Consider the following 17,277-nt stretch of genomic DNA (forward strand, 5'->3'; position numbering starts at 1 on the left):
TCCCTCTCTCCTTCTTCATGCTTATATCTCTTTTCTTCCCATCATAATTGCTTCACCAATCCTGTGTTGCCACATCATCGCTTCTGAGCATTCTTTTGGTTCCCTGCTTCTGCTGTAATCCTGCTGCTGTTCCTGCAAGTTGATCTGTTGTCCCTTCCAAGTCAACTGTTTCTTGCAGCGTGCCCTCTGTATCCTGTAATTCCCTGCCAAGTGTCATCCCTCCAGCTCTCTTCTTCCCTTTCTTGTATAAACTTTGGCCCTAACAAAAACCCTGGTAGGGTTGGGTACTTTGAAAAAACTTGGTCCTGCAGGGCAAGGATTCCTGGAATATTCTGGGGTTGGGTTCATGTTGCAGAATTCATGCCTCTGGAACAAGGGCTGGGGCCAGAGAACGTGAGAACCTACAAAGATCAGTCTCTAGCTATCCCTCAGAAAAATGCATATAAATGTATTATGTACTTAATCCTACCTAATCTTGAAGTGCATCAATTCTAAACACTGGTTGCCTCTTACTACATATTTTTTACCTCTCATTCTTGCTTACTGATGATTCTCTGAACTATAACTTCTCATACACCTTGACCAGTCCAACTTTTTCTGCTTTTTTGCCTTCAACTACGAAAAAAGTTCAAAAAAGTAATTTGATGCAGATTTTCATCCCTTTTGTTCAGGGTTTGTTTTCTTTTATCAATATAGAATCGAATCTATTATTGGTTTTCTTTCTTCAACTATCTTCTTAACTTAATATTAAATTCAATTATTTTTCCTATAAATTAACGGTTGTTGACTCTGAATTTTTCTTTTTTATTCTTGATTCCTTTTAGTTCTATTAGTTCTCACAATTTGATGGATATGAAACTGATGAGTTATGGGGGGAGGGTTGTGTTTACTTCCCTTGCCCCCAGCCCCACTCCCGGAAATTTGAAGTTGGAGCAGAGATGGTGGAGGTTGTGTTATTTCGAGGCCGGGGTGGAAACGAACATCCTGGCCCGAGACCCTAAAATGGAAATTGTATTGAGTTTTATACTGATCATCTTGTTCATTAATATATATATTTTTAATGATGCTAATTTGTTGTAATCTTCTTCTGCAGGATGGACAGGAATAAATGATGTTTTGAAGTTGACCTTGTGTTGATTGCTTGTGGGAATCGCAGTTTTTCTTCAGTTGAGAGTGCTGTTGGTTTTTTCCTATGACAATCGTTGAATATGTAGTGCAAGCATTGTTCTTTATAAAACTGGTGAATCTGATGTACTGCCAGACTTCTTTACCAATTTCAAGTTGTAATTTTATTGCTGGAGTAAAATTAATACCCTGAGAAAAAAGAGAATGATAACTGCGTTAGGTTCAAGCCTTGAATTTCAACATTGTATTTTTACATCCCATTTTTGTTTGTTGGATTGAAAGTCTTAGCATGATCTTTTATAGAGATTTGAAATTTTAATTTCATGTAGTGCGGTGTCAGTTAGAGTTGTCCACGGTCGGATTGTGCCTTATTTGGTGTTTGTCTATCGGGCTTGTGAGTCATGTCGGGTTAAGGCCCATCAAACTGTGAGTTACGTCGGCCTATTGAATTAGCAAGGTTTTAGAGCACAATCTACAACCACTTCGGTTGTGTCTTTATGGGTCTTTGTTGCAAGTTAGTTTGTATACTTTTCAGGTTGGTCAGTCATATTTCATCATTTTTAATTTTAAAAAAAAATTAAATTACTAATTTTATTATCTTTTTAACGTAAACAAAGGCAATACCTTTGGAATTTTATTTATCAGCCCCACATTTATGGCAGAAAAAACTAATAGAGAAATTAAAAAATTCTACATTAAAAGCTCGTATCATACAAATATATATGTCGGTCACTATTATACCTTTTTAGTTATTATTCATATTTAAATTTTTGAAATTTTTAAATCTATTTTTGGTGACTCAATTTTGTAGTTTGGAATATGTTGTTATCCAATCATTCAAGTGCATAATGTTTTCAATCATGTTTAGGTATAAATTTGATATTCTATCAGACATTTACAAGTTTCTTTCAAGTTGGGTGATTTGTTGCAGATAACCTTTTTCTCCTCATAAGTATGTCGGAAATGCTCTTTTGATGGTGGGAAAACACAAGTGTGTTAGAGCTCTCTCTAGGGTAAGAATTGGGAAAGGTGGAGATAAGGGTGACTTGAAAATGGGATGAAAATATTCTTGATTTGCCAATAACAAGTCAGATATAAATTGTGTTTCTATAATGGTATGTATAGGCATGAATGCCTAATATGTATGGCCATACATCATTTTAAAATATTCGACGTGACATATTATTCATTTGTTAACGTGACACATGATATACGTGTGTATACTTTGTATGCATGGTTGTACATCATCTTAAAAATTCAATACTTTATTTATTTAACTCTAAATTATAGTTGCATTCAAACAATAACAAAAACACATGATAAAGCACTAAAATATCTTTGAGATATACTTTTGGGTATTACAATATGGGTCGTGTCTTTTGTTGCAACACCAACCTAACCCAACATTGGTGATCATTTTTACTAATGGTAACTTGTCTTATTTAAAGTCTTAAATTCTTATTTATATGGTGAAGTAGAGGCTCTTGCCATTTCTAAAACACATATAGGTGAAGTCACAACACAGAACACCGACCAACTTCAACATTTAATACTTGTTTTGCAAGATAGGAAAGCTTATGTTGATATCTATTAGTCGAATTTAGAGATTCTACCTTCTCTTTCAAGTCACACAAATACAATTATAGACATTTTGACTCTTTAAAAAGAAAAAAAAAACCTACAAGCTTATATAATATGATACAATACAAATTCGAATTTTTTAACATTACTAGGTATAGGATTATACTGCTTCAACTATTAATGAACAACATTTTATCACTTTCTTTTTTCCAATCAAAGAAATCAAATTTGTTTTTTTTATATTGAAAGGATTGAATTTTTTGTTTTTTTATCAAAATGATCAAATTTGTATTCTTGATGAAAATTATTGTAATAGTGACGATGAGGATAGGAGTTTGTAAGTTAGATTTGTTAAGAACATATTGAAGAAAGCTTCTAGAAGAGCTAGAAAGGTTGTACGCTTTTGCTCTTTCAATCTCAACCAAGTTGGTGAGAAACATTCATTTGAATAATTGTTTGATTGTTTGATTCGGTTGTGGCTTTGTTTTATTGTAATGAATTATGATTGTTGAAATTTAGGTGGGTTTTGTGGTTTTTGTTTTTTTGGGTATGTTTTATAGTTTTTCGGAAATAAATTTTGGAGAAGAGTATAATTTTAAAGTTTTTGTGAGTTATATATATTTATGTTAACACACAAATTGTTCGTATCAATATATAAAATGTTTTTGTTAGCATTATTGACAAAAAAAAGTCTCACATCAATTCTATTTAATACTGTTAAAATCAAGTTAATAATATAATATTTTTAATAAGAAATAATAAAAGTTTGACTAATTAAATAGCAGAATTTAAAAAGTTCAATACTTTAAATAAAAAAAATAAAAAAGTTTAGCCTTTCAAAGAGTAAAGACGTGGATAATTCAGTACCCCCACCTGTTTTTATCTTATTAGGAAATGCATCTTATAATCAATCTCTTGAAGCTTCAACACTTACCATATTAAAACTAGAATAGTTTAACAGCATAGAGTACTGCAATTCATTGGAGTCCGGATTTCACCCTGCTCCCAAGTTGCGATAAGAAATTCACAGACTCAAATACCCATTTCACGCATTGGAGTTATTTTGGTCCTATCTAGACTAATCTTAAACAATACTAATAATTCTTTCCCTAAACAGATGCTGTAAATAGTATAATCATAAGATTAATAATATACTTAATAATGGTAATGATAAACTACACGTACCAATATCTTCTTTAGCTTTACCAGTAAAACGAATATACATGAAGATTGTACTAAATATAGAAAGCATTCACTTGTCTACAACCAGACCATCATGCAGCCAATTTCTCATCATTGTAAAAGCCTGTTCTGCATCTGCATCTTCTTCCGGGGAAAGAGGACGATGAGCAAACCCATGGCCTCTTCCCTTAAAAATCACCACCCTGGACCCCCTGCCAATGCTCTTCTCAATATCCTTCAAAATATTAACTGGACAAAGAGGATCATTATCCCCTGAGATGAGCAAGACAGGTACATTGACATTAGATGCCAGAGATTGATCCATCCTTGTACCATAAAAGGAGATCCCAGTGCCAAAATAAGAACCCTGATCCCGCGATAGAACCTCTATGAGTCGGCCACCTCCAAAACAAAACCCAATTATACCAAGCTTCTTTGAAATTCCAGCCGCCATAAACTCATCAACCAACCATTTCGTTGAGGTGGCAATGTCTTTTGCAATCCTCTGGGCATCTTGTCTTGCTATCCACTGTTCAAGCATGGCCTTAGGCCGGTCCTTTGACCATGGATCCCCACGAAATAAGTCTGGAACAAGAATACTGCATAATTGTTCAACAAACAGATGGTAAGCATAGACTAAGAAATTTTTGAGAAGGGAGAATAATAATGAGTGGAATATAAATTGACACTAATATAAACAAACTGATGTTAATGAAAAGGGAGAACTCAAAACATGTATGCATGTTGATCAACAACAAATAGAGCTTTCAACATAGGCTTATTGTTGTTACATGGCTGAAAGATGTGAAAGTGGATATACATAAAATATTTCAAGGTTAAGCACCATACTTGTATCCATTGCAAGCAACACGATATGCAAAGTCTCTGGTGGAAGAATCCTCAAAACCAAAAATATCAGAAAGCAAAAGGACACCAGTTCCATTGTTATTTTTCACTGCCTTGAAGAGATAAGCTTGAATGCAGTCATGACCTTCCCCAATGGACAGCTCCACTCCACTAACTAACTCACATGCTTCGTCATTTCTGTCATCTTCCACTTCCACTGCACTACAAGATACTTTGGCCATTGTAGTTCTTGTATGCCATCTTGAAAAATTTATATTGCATTGCCTCTGAAAAAAAACTGAAGCTTCACAATCAGCAGCTATATGTTATTCAAATAACAAATTAAGAAATAACCCCACCATCAATAACTTGTCATATAAAGTTCACTGTGATGAAAGATGATTGCTTTATATATGTATAACTTGTTTCAACCATCAATCTAAGAAAGTATTATACAAGTGATCAGAGTAAACGAGTCAAACTAACCAACACTGTTTATACATGAGGGAACCTAGCAATAATATAAGGGTCTATATCCTGGTCTTTATCATTTATTTACAGAAAATTATATTGAATAAGAAAATTTCCTTTATATTCTTTTTGAAGAATATTGTTTTCAATAATAGACATTTAAAAATAATTTAAAGCACGATGTGGTAATACTCTCATATTTGCATGCATTTGCACTGCAATGACGTAAACAACAGGGAAACAATTGATGTTACAGGTCAAATTGCATTGATTTTATGTGTAAAATGTGGTTGTGATAATTGAGTGATAGAGGATTCTCATTTAGACCATAATTTCCTTTACTCATATAAACTGCAGGACATTCAAATTCATTTCTTTCACTACAATTTGGGAAAAAAAATTTCCCTCATCCCTCCCAGCATAATCGTGACAGAAAGCAAAAACTAAAACAGCATTGCAACATTCTGGCCACAGTCAAGATACTTTATTATATGTGCATCCCAATTGATTTGAATACTCAAGTTTTATTTCCAAGGTTAAAGTCACAGGTTCGAATGAAAAGGGACATGCATAAATTTACAACATCTTGGTAGTGAGCAGAGCTGTTATATCACCAGCATTATCACAAAGGTCAACAACATCAACTAAAAATATATCAGAGCTAGTTAAAATACCATCTTCACTAGTAGTGACCAAGATAAACTGTACTTGAATTTCAACCATAGAGCACACACAAATAAAAACTTTCTCTAAGCAAATACAAAAATATGCCTCTAATTTTAGATCACCATTTCTTTTATTGAAAGTTTCAATGCTAAAGCTAAGCATCTACAAAATATACACATCTTATGCATAGAGAAAAGGTGCATATTAAAAAAAACCACATACTTGCTATGATTATTCAAATAAAAGCCATGTTTTCTATAAACATCATCAGCTGCACATACGGATATTTCCTTTCTCTTTTATGTTTAGAATTAGAATAAATACATTGATGGTTTTAAATCTGTAAATCTATTTGCATTAACTTACTGTTACCATAGATTCCATGATCTAAATAACAATTCACAAGGTAGCCATCTGTGATAATGTGAATAAAAGGATGAGAATTATCCTGAGTCTTCCAGATTTTCCAGTTATTAGGAATTCATTAGAAGTAAATTAGTCTTCAGTTTTCCCAATATGCAAAAAGACTTAACCACAAAGAGCAACTAGCACATAGAACATATATAATCGAAAGAGTAACTAAATAATAATTGAAATCCCATTTTGAGAGCCAAAGCAGAAAAAAGCTCAAAACTTGTAAAGTAAAAACATCAAGGACAATTAATATAAAAAGAAAGAAACATACAATTTGAGGAGGCGTGGAAATGGAAGTAGAGAAGTGAAGGCGGCGGTGAAATGGAGCTGTGACAAATGATGGTGATACCGGAAACAAGGGGGTTGAGGCCAGTCCCATAACTCTGTGTGTCTATGTGGCTTGCAGATTCACACCAGATATTTCTGTGATATACTACAGTTGTTTATTAGCAACCTTTAGATTGGAATTTTTTCAAGACAAGCCAACGGTCATCAAATAATTTCTAGGAGAGATATTTTTTTGGGAAATTAGACTAAATACCCATTTTACCCTCAGTTAAGCAAAAATTCATATTTTTCATTTCCTAAGTAAAAATATCTTTTTTTTTTTTTTTTTATTTTTAAGAAAAAATATCCAAAATTTTTTATAAAATATTAAAACCACCCTTCACCACTTCAATATAAACCCTTACTTTCACTTTCATTTTTATTTAATATTTAATATTACGGATTCGTTCAAAAGAAAAAATTATTATTTTTTAATTCAAATCGAAACAAATCAATTCGTGAGAAAAAAATATTTTTACGAATCTTAACTCAAAACTTAATTTTATTTGTTAAATCAAGTTTGTATGTTATATAAAATGGGTATTTAAATATTTGATAATATATTACGAGGTTAAATTAAATGTTAAAAAAATATGAAAGTTATTTTAATATTAAACAATATATAAATGTTTTAAATAAAATGTTAGAAAAATATAGAGACATTTCGATATAAGACAATATATGAGGGTGTTAAATGAAATATTAGATAAATATAGGGGTTAAATGAAATGTTAAAAAAATATGAAGGTATTTTGATATTAAACAATGTATGAAGGTTTTAAATGAAATGTTAAAAAAATATAAGAATATTTTGATACAAGACAATATATGATAGTGTAAAATGAAATGTTATATAAATATAGGGTGTTAAATAAAATATTAAAAAAATATGGGGGTATTTTGATGTTAAACAATGTATGAAGGTTTTAAATGAAATATTAGAAAAATATAAGGGTATTTTTACACAAGACAACATATAAGGGTGTTAAATGAAATGTTACATAAATATAGAGGTTAAATAAAATATTAGAGAAATATTAGGGTATTTTGATATTAAATAATGTATGAAGGTTTTAAATGAAATTTTAAAAAAATATAGGGGTATTTTGATACAAGACAATATATGAGAGTGTTAAATGAAATGTTAGATAAATATAGGGACTAAAAAAATTAGAAAAATATATAAGATATTTTGATATTTAACATTGTATGAAGGTTTTAAATGAAATGCTAGAAAAATATTGAGATAGTCTAATATAAGATAACATATGAGAGTATTAAATGAAATATTAAAAATATTAGGGTATTTTGATAATATACCATATATGAAGGTTGTAAATGAAATGGTAAGAAAATATAGGGGCATTTCGATACCAAACAATATATAAAGGTGTTAAATGAAATTTTAGATAAATATCGAGGGTTATATGAAATGTTAAAAAAATATGGGGGGCTTTTAATATTAAACAATGCAAGAGAAGTTTTAATTGAAAGGGTAAGAATATATAGAAACATTCTGATAAACTATAGGGGCATTTTGATAAAATACAATATTTGAGGATATTAAATGAAATGTTAGATAAATAAGATGGTAGAATCGGTATGGTTTCATGTTATTTAATGTGTCATCATAATTATAGTAACCATAAAGATAGTGATTGGTCATGTCATAAGATAAATGAAAGCTATAATTGATTAATAAAAGATTCATCACTTTTGAGTATAAAAAAATATATCTCATATGAGAATAATGAAGACATATATGCCCGCATGATTATGTGGCCACAATGAGATTAGGTCGTACTTCGATCCATGTTGGTCAGTGATATATATCAATTCATAACGAGAAACCTTTAAGATAAACACTTTTTTATGTTACAACTTCGAGAGATATTAGTTGATAAAATGATCGAATTGCACGTAACTATGATGTTATAAAAGCTTAAAGATGTCTGTTAACACTCTATCGTCTGAATAGCCATAACACCTTTCTAGAGTTTAATCTTGGTTTGTGTTTAGATTCAACTTAAATCTAGACATTACTGACTTAATAGAGCGCTTATGGGTCATATGCATAAAGAAGTTGAATCAAACTCAAAGACGAGGATTGTTTGTTGATAATCTTGGTGTTTAGGGACGAGAGAGATTGCAAATGGATTGGGCTTATCTAATTGGGTTGGAAGTCTAGTTTGACCATAAATTGACCAAGTGCATGGCCATGCATGATGTTGGCCTACCGTGCACTCGATGGGATAAGGTGTTGATCGACACCATGCAAAAAAAATGATCTATCGGCCATGCAAGCTTGTTGAGTTGATCAACATATGGTGTTTTGAAGAGTCGTGCGCATGTGGTATTCCAGTCATGCATACACTCTTAAACATATAAATAAAGGCATGCTACATGGAAAAATATAACATAGAGTTTATTTTATAAACCTTGGCCATTACAGTTATCTCTCTCCCTCTCTTGAGAACATAACTGTCCAATCCAAAAGCCCTAGTAGCCTTTTGATTAGATTAATCTATTCCTTTGTTCGTGCTCTACATGGTTACCAAGACGTCACCTCCCAAAGGCTAGATATTTGTAACACCCACAGGTAACCTTAAGAGTATTTTAATCTTTTCTCTTATTTTTAAATTAAGTTATTAATGTTTTTTAAAAAGATACATGCCATGTGTATGGTATACGGATCATGCATTTTCAGCAAAGTTTGAATTTAAGGATAAGATAAGAATTGTGACAAAATTGATCATTTCCATAGTTGGGCGACACAACACATGTCCATGCACTATTAATACGCACTCATATGTCGTAGCCATCAGGTGAAATAAAAAAAGGCATTTAACATAATTTTTTATTTTTTTCACCCCCAATTGTACCCCAAAAGAGGGAATAACGAGTGACTAGATTTTTGGTCTCAGAAGATGAGCTTGGATTACTGGAAAAACACTAACCACATTAAGAGTTTGTTTAATCGCCAAAAGACAAGTAAGAATGATGACTTTTTGGTTGATTATTATATGAAACCATGTTATCTGGTGATTGGTTGAGATGTTGAATCAGTTTTTGATGCCTATAAATAGAAAATATCTATTAGTTATAAGAATATTTAATTACATATTTATGAACATAGAGATTGGATAAAAGGTATTAAGGAATTGATATTAAATGAGATGGCCTATTAATATGAATAAATTCATGTTTTCGATTGTTTTGTTGTTTTTGTGTGTGTAAATATGTGTGTGTGTATGGAAAATTTTGAGTGAGGTTTTGAAAAATATGAAACTAAAATGAATACGATAGGTTAATAATAATGATGTGTAAGATGGTTTGTGTTGAGTATCTTAATATGATTATGAATAGTATTAGATGAGTTAGGAAGATTAGAAATATGCTCAGAGACTTGTTTATGCGTATGATAACAAAAAATTAGTTAGAAAAGCCTAGAACTCGTAAGCTTTGCAATCTATAAATCCCAACACATGCTTGTGTATGACATCATACTGTAAGGTTTTCAGGGCATTGATAATTGATAACACAGCGAAATTTAAAAATTTTTTAAAATCAAACAATTATAAAATTCTAACCAGGATACCCGTTTTAAACTTATGTTCATGAATATACAAAATACTCATAAAGTGTTTTAGGATTTACACATGCATTGATGGCTCATTCAAATCTTGAGGTGGCTTGAGATTGAACGTTATCCAATCCTTAAGAGGCAGTGTCTTGATATCTGTACGGAGCATAAACACAGAAGGCAATCTATGCTACTACAACTCTTCAACTGGAATTGTGTGTTCATGAGATAAGGAGAGAAAAACAGAAAACTTGTTGCTAGGGTTTTTTGCCTTTTTTTCTATGTTTTTTTTTTGTTTATTTTAACACATGCTTTATATATGTACAAGAGTCCGAGTATGGCAAGAGCTTAAACCAAGCCTAACACTTTTAACACACATATGCATGGGTGGCATCACAAATTTACGTTCTAACATGTTTTTAAGTCTTGCACGGCTGGACAATGTAATACCCTCAGGTATTTTTCAGGGGCATTTATGTCTTTTAACCCTATTTTGAGATATTTCTAGTTTTAAATACATACATATACATATACATATATATATATATATATATATATATATATATATAATATGGACAAAAAGATAAAATTGTATATACATAAATATGGATATATATAAAGAGAAAAAAGACAAAACAAAGAAACTTCAAGGCTTTTCCATCATCTTCCCATCCATTTTAGTAGCCAACATTTTTCATGCTATTTTCTTTTGTTTTGTGAAGATAAAGGAAAGATTTGAAAGGGTTTTGGAAGACAAAATAAGAAAAAGAAACAAAGAAGCACTTTGGAAGCCTTGGTAACTAAAAGATCTCCTTCCTTTCCCTTTTCCTGTGTTTATATGCATGTTATGTGAGTATGTTAATGTGTTTCGGTGTTGATTTAAAATGGTTTTGGTAATAAAGGAAGCAAAACAAAGATGAGGAGCTAACGTGTAAAAATTTGGCTTCAAATAAGGTAAGGGGTATTATCCTTAATATGTTTTATGTTTTATACTTTTGGTTTATTGGATCTATATTATAAATGATGATTTTGAAGTTGAGAAATGTTGTTTTGCCATTTGGGGTATCTATGTGTGTGATTTTGTTCATGATAGAGAGTTGGATAATATTTACAGTTTTGTCACTAATTTCGTCTCATATTTTGGTTGCTTTATCTAATGAATTATGAGTGCTATTATAGCTTGTTGGAAAGCTCTTTGAATTCTATTTCCAATGATATATAACTTGTATGAATTATATATTTTTTGGACTGTCAAATATTGTATGAACCGAAAGGACTGTTTTACCAAATAAACAGTGAAGACAGTTTTTTGCCACTGATTTCATCCCATGTTTTGGCTATCTTATCTGATAAATCATGAATGCTATTATAGTTTGTTGGAAAGCTTTTTGAATTCTGTTTCCAATGATATATAGCTTGTATGAATTAGAGATTGTTTGGACTATTCAATATTGTATGAACCAAAAGGACTGCTTTACCAAATAAACAGTGAAGACAGTTTTTTGCCACTGATTTCATCCCACGTTTTGGTTATCTTATCTAATGAATCATGAGTGCTATTATAGCTTGTTGGAAATCTCTTTGAATCCTGTTTTCAATGATATATAGCTTGTATAAATTAGAGATTATTTGAACTATTAAATATGGTATGAATTAAAAGGACTGTTTTATCAAATAAATAGTAAAGAAATTTTTTTGCCACTAATTTCATCTCACGTTTTGACTGTCTTATCTAATGAATTATGAGTGCTATTATAGCTTTTTGGAAAGCTCTTTGAATCCTCTTTTCAACGATATATAGCTTGTATAAATTAAAAACCGTTTGGACTGTTTAATTGTATAACAAAAAAATTGTTCTACCAAATGAACAGTTCTGTGAACAATATTTCACAGTTTTTGGGAAGAAAGAAAAGGAAGGGAAAAAGGAAAGGAAGAAAGAAAGTAAAGAAATGAGAGAAAAAGAAAAGAAGAAGGAAAACACGAAAAGGAATTTGGGGCTCAAGATTCAGGGGTCGTCCCAAGAGTATGGTCTGGTGAGTTATAAATAGATTTAGATGGAAGCAAGATTTGTAAGATATAAGACACACATGCATGCTCTGAACTATGAGGGGGCACTTTACACTACATTGCCCGTAGTAAGACACATCTGTAGTAGGATACGTCCGTTGTAGGACATAGACCCCTAGTAGGGTCCGCTCGCAATAGAGTATGCTCGTAGAAAAGCTCAATTTAGATTCAAAAATGGTGTAGTAAGAGAAAGGAAGAGAGCTCGAGCTTAGAAAAATGTCAAATCCCTATAGTTAGCTTTCAGAAAGTATCAAATAGACACCAGATGAGACAAAGTATGACCCAAATAGTAAATAATGAACTAGATTATCTCTTCGATTTTTTATAGAGATTATGGTGTGAGGTTGAGTCCCGAGAGTGAGTTAGAATAGGAAAGGAGATAGTTTACTTAATCCTGTTCCCTTACTGAGTGTTCTTATCTCTCACTTCATTTTCTTTCATGATTGCAGGTATAGGTGATCGAGGTAGTTGTGAGGTAGGGTTAGGTCAGCGAAGACAGATCTGACTGGAACAGGTTATCTCTGGTTGTTCTTGTTGACTTTTGACCTTTTTGAGATGATTGTACAGTTATATATGATTACTCCATATTTTCATATGTTTTCATATAAGATATATATATCTTTTGTTCACTCCCAGATTTTTAGTTTTCTTAGAATAATTTCTAAATACTTTCAGTAATAAGATGAGTTCAAAGTAGTTTTTTTTTTTCAAATAAATAAATAATAGACACTCCGAATATTAATTCATAATATTTCTCCTCCAATAGGTAGTACTTCTGAGGAAGGATGTTACAAGTTGGTATTAGAGTATGATTTTGAGAACCCAAAAGATGTTTTTTAAAAGAAATGGAGTAATCCAAGTAACATAGAGATGGAATACCTTCCAACCACGCTGATCGCCCTCGCAGCGAATCACTGTAAGTTAAGTTTTCACTTATACTTGCTAAGTCTTATGAGACTGATGTGTTCATTTTCAGGACTTATAAGTCGAACACCAATAGATCCTTCTTAGAGGAGCCAGAAGGGGGACTAAGTGCATATGATGTGCAAGAGATTTTCAGAGAAATGATGAGAGAGCATAAAAGTGCTCCCACATAGTGAAATGAGATGACGCATACACCGCTAACCCAAGGACATGATATGAGAGAGATTACTTCAGCATCTACAACAGCCCTAGTGGGGACTCAGTTGCATCTTATTTTCAACCTCTCTAGTATGCACCAACCTAAAAAATTTGATGGTGCAAAGGATCCAATAGTAGCTGAAAAGTGGTTGGAAGTGTAATAACCTTATTTGATATGACCAACCAGGAAAGAGTGAGATATGTCACCTATCTTTTCAAGTCAAAGACAAGAATATGGTGGAACTTAGTCAGAGAGACGATCAATGTCTTAAAGATGACTTGGTCCAAGTTCAGGAGTCGATTTGAGGCAGAGTACAAGAGCACCAATATTACTTGTATTAGGGCTCAGAAGTTTATTAATCTAGTGCAGGGGATAGATTCAGTAAAGAAATATTCTACAAAGTTCAATCAGTTGTCTCAGTATGCCTCTGAGATAGCTAGTACAAAAATGGGACGTATGTAGAAATTTGTGTATGGGCTAAATCTGGAGATAGCCTGAGATGTTATGACGGGGGTGTAGTCATCTAGGACTTATGCAGAGGCCCTCAATAGAGCTTTGTGGGCAGAGGTTTTTATGAGGAGGAGGTTCAATCATACCACAGGGCAAAAAGTTACACCCCCTACTGCCATGCCAGTTCCCTCGATAAGCAGTGGTTCAGTTTTAGCACAAAGAGGCCCTCATCTAGAATGAGACAGGAAGGGTAAATGACCCCTCCAATTTAGAAGCATGAAAAAGAACTAGAAAAGTGGAAAGAAATAGAAAGGACTTAAGATACCAGCTTGCCAGAAATGTGGGAAACAACATAGAGAAGAGTGTTTGACAGGCTAGATAGTTTGTTTCAAATGTCGTTAGCTTGAACATATTGTCTGTTTTTGTACAGTTGCCCCAGTGAGAATAGAGCAACCGCAGCCAGAGTTTATATGATTACCCAAGGCCCAACAGAAGCTAACCCATCAGTAGTTATAGGTCAGATTCTCTATCTTGATACTCCTACTCATTGTTTTATAGTCAAAAGTTTGCTTGAGAGGTTAAAGTTACACCCAGTCAAAATAGCCTAGAGGATTATGATCGAGTTGTCTGATGAAGGGTCAATTATTAGTGAAATGATGCTGTTAGGACAAATTATTGTGATTTAAGGTCGACAGTTACTGGTGGACTTGATTGTGTTTGAAATGCTCGATTTTAACATGATTTTAGGGATGGACTTTTTGGAGAGATACAAAGCTGAGATTGATTGTAAAAAAAAGAAAGTAAGATTTAACTTGGACTTTGGAGATTAATTCGAGTTCGGTGAAGGTCATATCCAGAGTTTGATGATTAGTATGTTGAAAGCTAATAAAATGTTGAAAAAGGGATGTACATGATATTTGGCTAATGTAGTGAGCAAAGTTGAGTCAGACCTAACTATTGATGAGATGCCAATGGTAAGGGAGTTTTCGGATATGTTTTCGAGTGAGCTACCAGGATTAGCTCCTAAATAAGAAGTTGAGTTTAGTATAGAGTTGACACTAGGCATAACACATATTTCGAAAGCATCCTATTGAATAACCCATGCCGAGTTACAAGAATTGAAGAAGGAGCTTCAAGAGTTACCAAATCATGGTTTTATCAGACTGAACCATTTTCTTTGGGGAGCTCTCATCTTATTTGTGAAAAAGAAAGATGGGTCTATGAGGATGTGTATTGATTACAGAGAGCTAAATAAAATCACAATTAAGAACAAGTATCCGTTACCCAAAATTGATGACTTATTTGATTAGTTAAGGGGATCTATGGTCTTTTCCAAGATAGATTTGAGATCTGGTTATCACCAAGTGAGAGTGGCAAAGAAGGATATACTCAAGATAACTTTCTGAATGAGATATGACCACTTTGAGTTTGTAGTAATGTCATTCGAATTAACAAATGCCCTTGCAGTGTTTATGGATTTGATGAACAGGGTGTTCCATGACTGCTGTGATAAATTTATTGTGGTACTCATTGATGATATCTTAGTGTATTCTCATAGTTGAGAGGAGTATGAGCAACACTTGAGGTTTATCCTCTAGAGGTTGAGAGAGAAACAATTGTATGCCAAATTCCCGAAATGTGAATTTTGGCTAGATAGAGTTACCTTTTTGGGGCATATGATTTTAGCGGAAGGTATATTTGTGGATCCCAGTAAGATTGAGGTTATATTTGAATGGCAGAGACCAAAGATGGTTAAGGAGGTTTGTAGTTTCCTTGGTTTGGTAGGATATTATCGGAGGTTTGTGGAAGAATTTGCCAGATTAGCTAGACCTCTTACAACCCTCACAAAGAAAGCAACGCCATTTCAGTGGTCAGATGCTTATGAGGAAAGCTTCCAAGAATTGAAAAGAAGATTGACTACTGCTCCTATGTTAGCACTTCTAGAGGAGGGAGTTGAGAACGATTTATACACCGATGTCTCACACAGTGGTTTAGGAGCAGTGTTGATGCAGCGAGGCAAGATGATAACATATGCCTCAAGACAGTTGAAAGAATTCGAAACTTGATACCTTACTCATGATTTAGAGTTAGCAGCGGTAATTTTTGCTTTGAAATTCTGGAGATACTATTTGTATAGGGTAAGATGTAATATTTATACTGACCATAAGAGCCTCAAATATTTCTTCACTCAAAAAGAGTTAAATACAAGACAAAGGCGATGACTCAAGTTAGTAAAAGACTATGACTATGATATTAAGTACCATCCAAACAAGGGTAATGTGGTTGCAGACGCCCTCAGTAGAAAGGTGATGATATCACAATTAACGGTCTAGAGAGAAATTCAGAGAGATATGGACCGAGAGCAGATTGAGCTTATGATTGGGGTCTCGCCAGATTAGAGATTCAACCCACTCTCATATATGAGATTTGAGAAGCTTAGACAAGAGATGAGTGGTGTCAACAGAAAATTCAGAAAGTGCAAGAGGGTCTCGAGATAGAGTTTCAAGTATCAAATTGAGTTCTCAAATTTAGAGATCGAGTGTATATTCCCCAGATAACAGAATTGAGACAGAGAATTTTTACAAAGGCTCATAGTTTTCTTTACACTGCTCACCTAGGGGTGTAAAGATGTATCAGGATTTAAAAAGATATTTTTGGTGGTCAAACATAAAAAGGGATATAGGTGAGTTTGTTACCAGATGTCTCATTTGTCAACAAATTAAGACTGAACACCAGAGACCCTCAGGGTTGCTTTAGCCTTTGCCTATTTCAGAATGGAAATAGAAGTATATCTCCATGGACTTTATCAGTAGACTCCCTAGAGTTCAGAATGGATGCAATGCTATTTTGTTTAATATGCATTTAATATAAAAACTAATAAAACATATGTTTAATATATTTTAGGTTCAAAAATTTGAAATATCATATTTAAAACACGAACTAATTGAAACGTGTTGTGACCTGAAGTCCCACATCGCTCCCGTGCAGTCTACTGAGCTTGTATATAAACAGGGGCCAGAAGCCCTTTACCCAAGAGACGCGTTTTCCCTAGTGGAGAAACAAAACCGTGCGGGCCTGAAGCCCAAAGCGGACAATATCTGTTGGGCTGTTTATAACACGTTATCAGCACGATTCGCGATGGGGGGGTGTGTTGTGACCTGAAGTCCCACATCGCTCCCGTGCAGTCTACTGAGCTTGTATATAAACAGGGGCCAGAAGCCCTTTACCCAAGAGACGCGTTTTCCCTAGTGGAGAAACAAAACCGTGCGGGTCTGAAGCCCAAAGCGGACAATATCTGTTGGGCTGTTTATAACAAAACGTGAATTATACGCATTTTTACTACTTGGATGAGCACATGCCACTGGACTGTATTAAATTTTGGGGCACTGAGTTCTGTTTGAAATCTCAGGTACTGAACTGTTGTTTTCCTATATTAATAAAT

At 33.3% G+C, this 17,277-nt stretch overlaps 1 protein-coding gene across 1 annotated transcript; it reads right to left on the bottom strand.

Annotated features, from left to right (window-relative positions):
* Positions 1-3,824: 3,824 nt before the first annotated feature.
* LOC123207816 (carboxymethylenebutenolidase homolog) lies at positions 3,825-6,715 on the bottom strand. Its single transcript, XM_044625293.1, has 3 exons — positions 6,557-6,715; positions 4,738-5,021; positions 3,825-4,487 (listed from the first exon to the last, which is right to left on the bottom strand). The coding sequence occupies exons 1-3, from the start codon at positions 6,662-6,664 to the stop codon at positions 3,959-3,961; spliced, it is 921 nt and encodes a 306-aa protein (XP_044481228.1). The 5' UTR covers positions 6,665-6,715; the 3' UTR covers positions 3,825-3,958.
* Positions 6,716-17,277: the final 10,562 nt, after the last annotated feature.

This window comes from Mangifera indica, unplaced genomic scaffold (assembly GCF_011075055.1).
Source record: "Mangifera indica cultivar Alphonso unplaced genomic scaffold, CATAS_Mindica_2.1 Un_0107, whole genome shotgun sequence".
NCBI classification, from domain to species: Eukaryota; Viridiplantae; Streptophyta; class Magnoliopsida; order Sapindales; family Anacardiaceae; genus Mangifera; species Mangifera indica.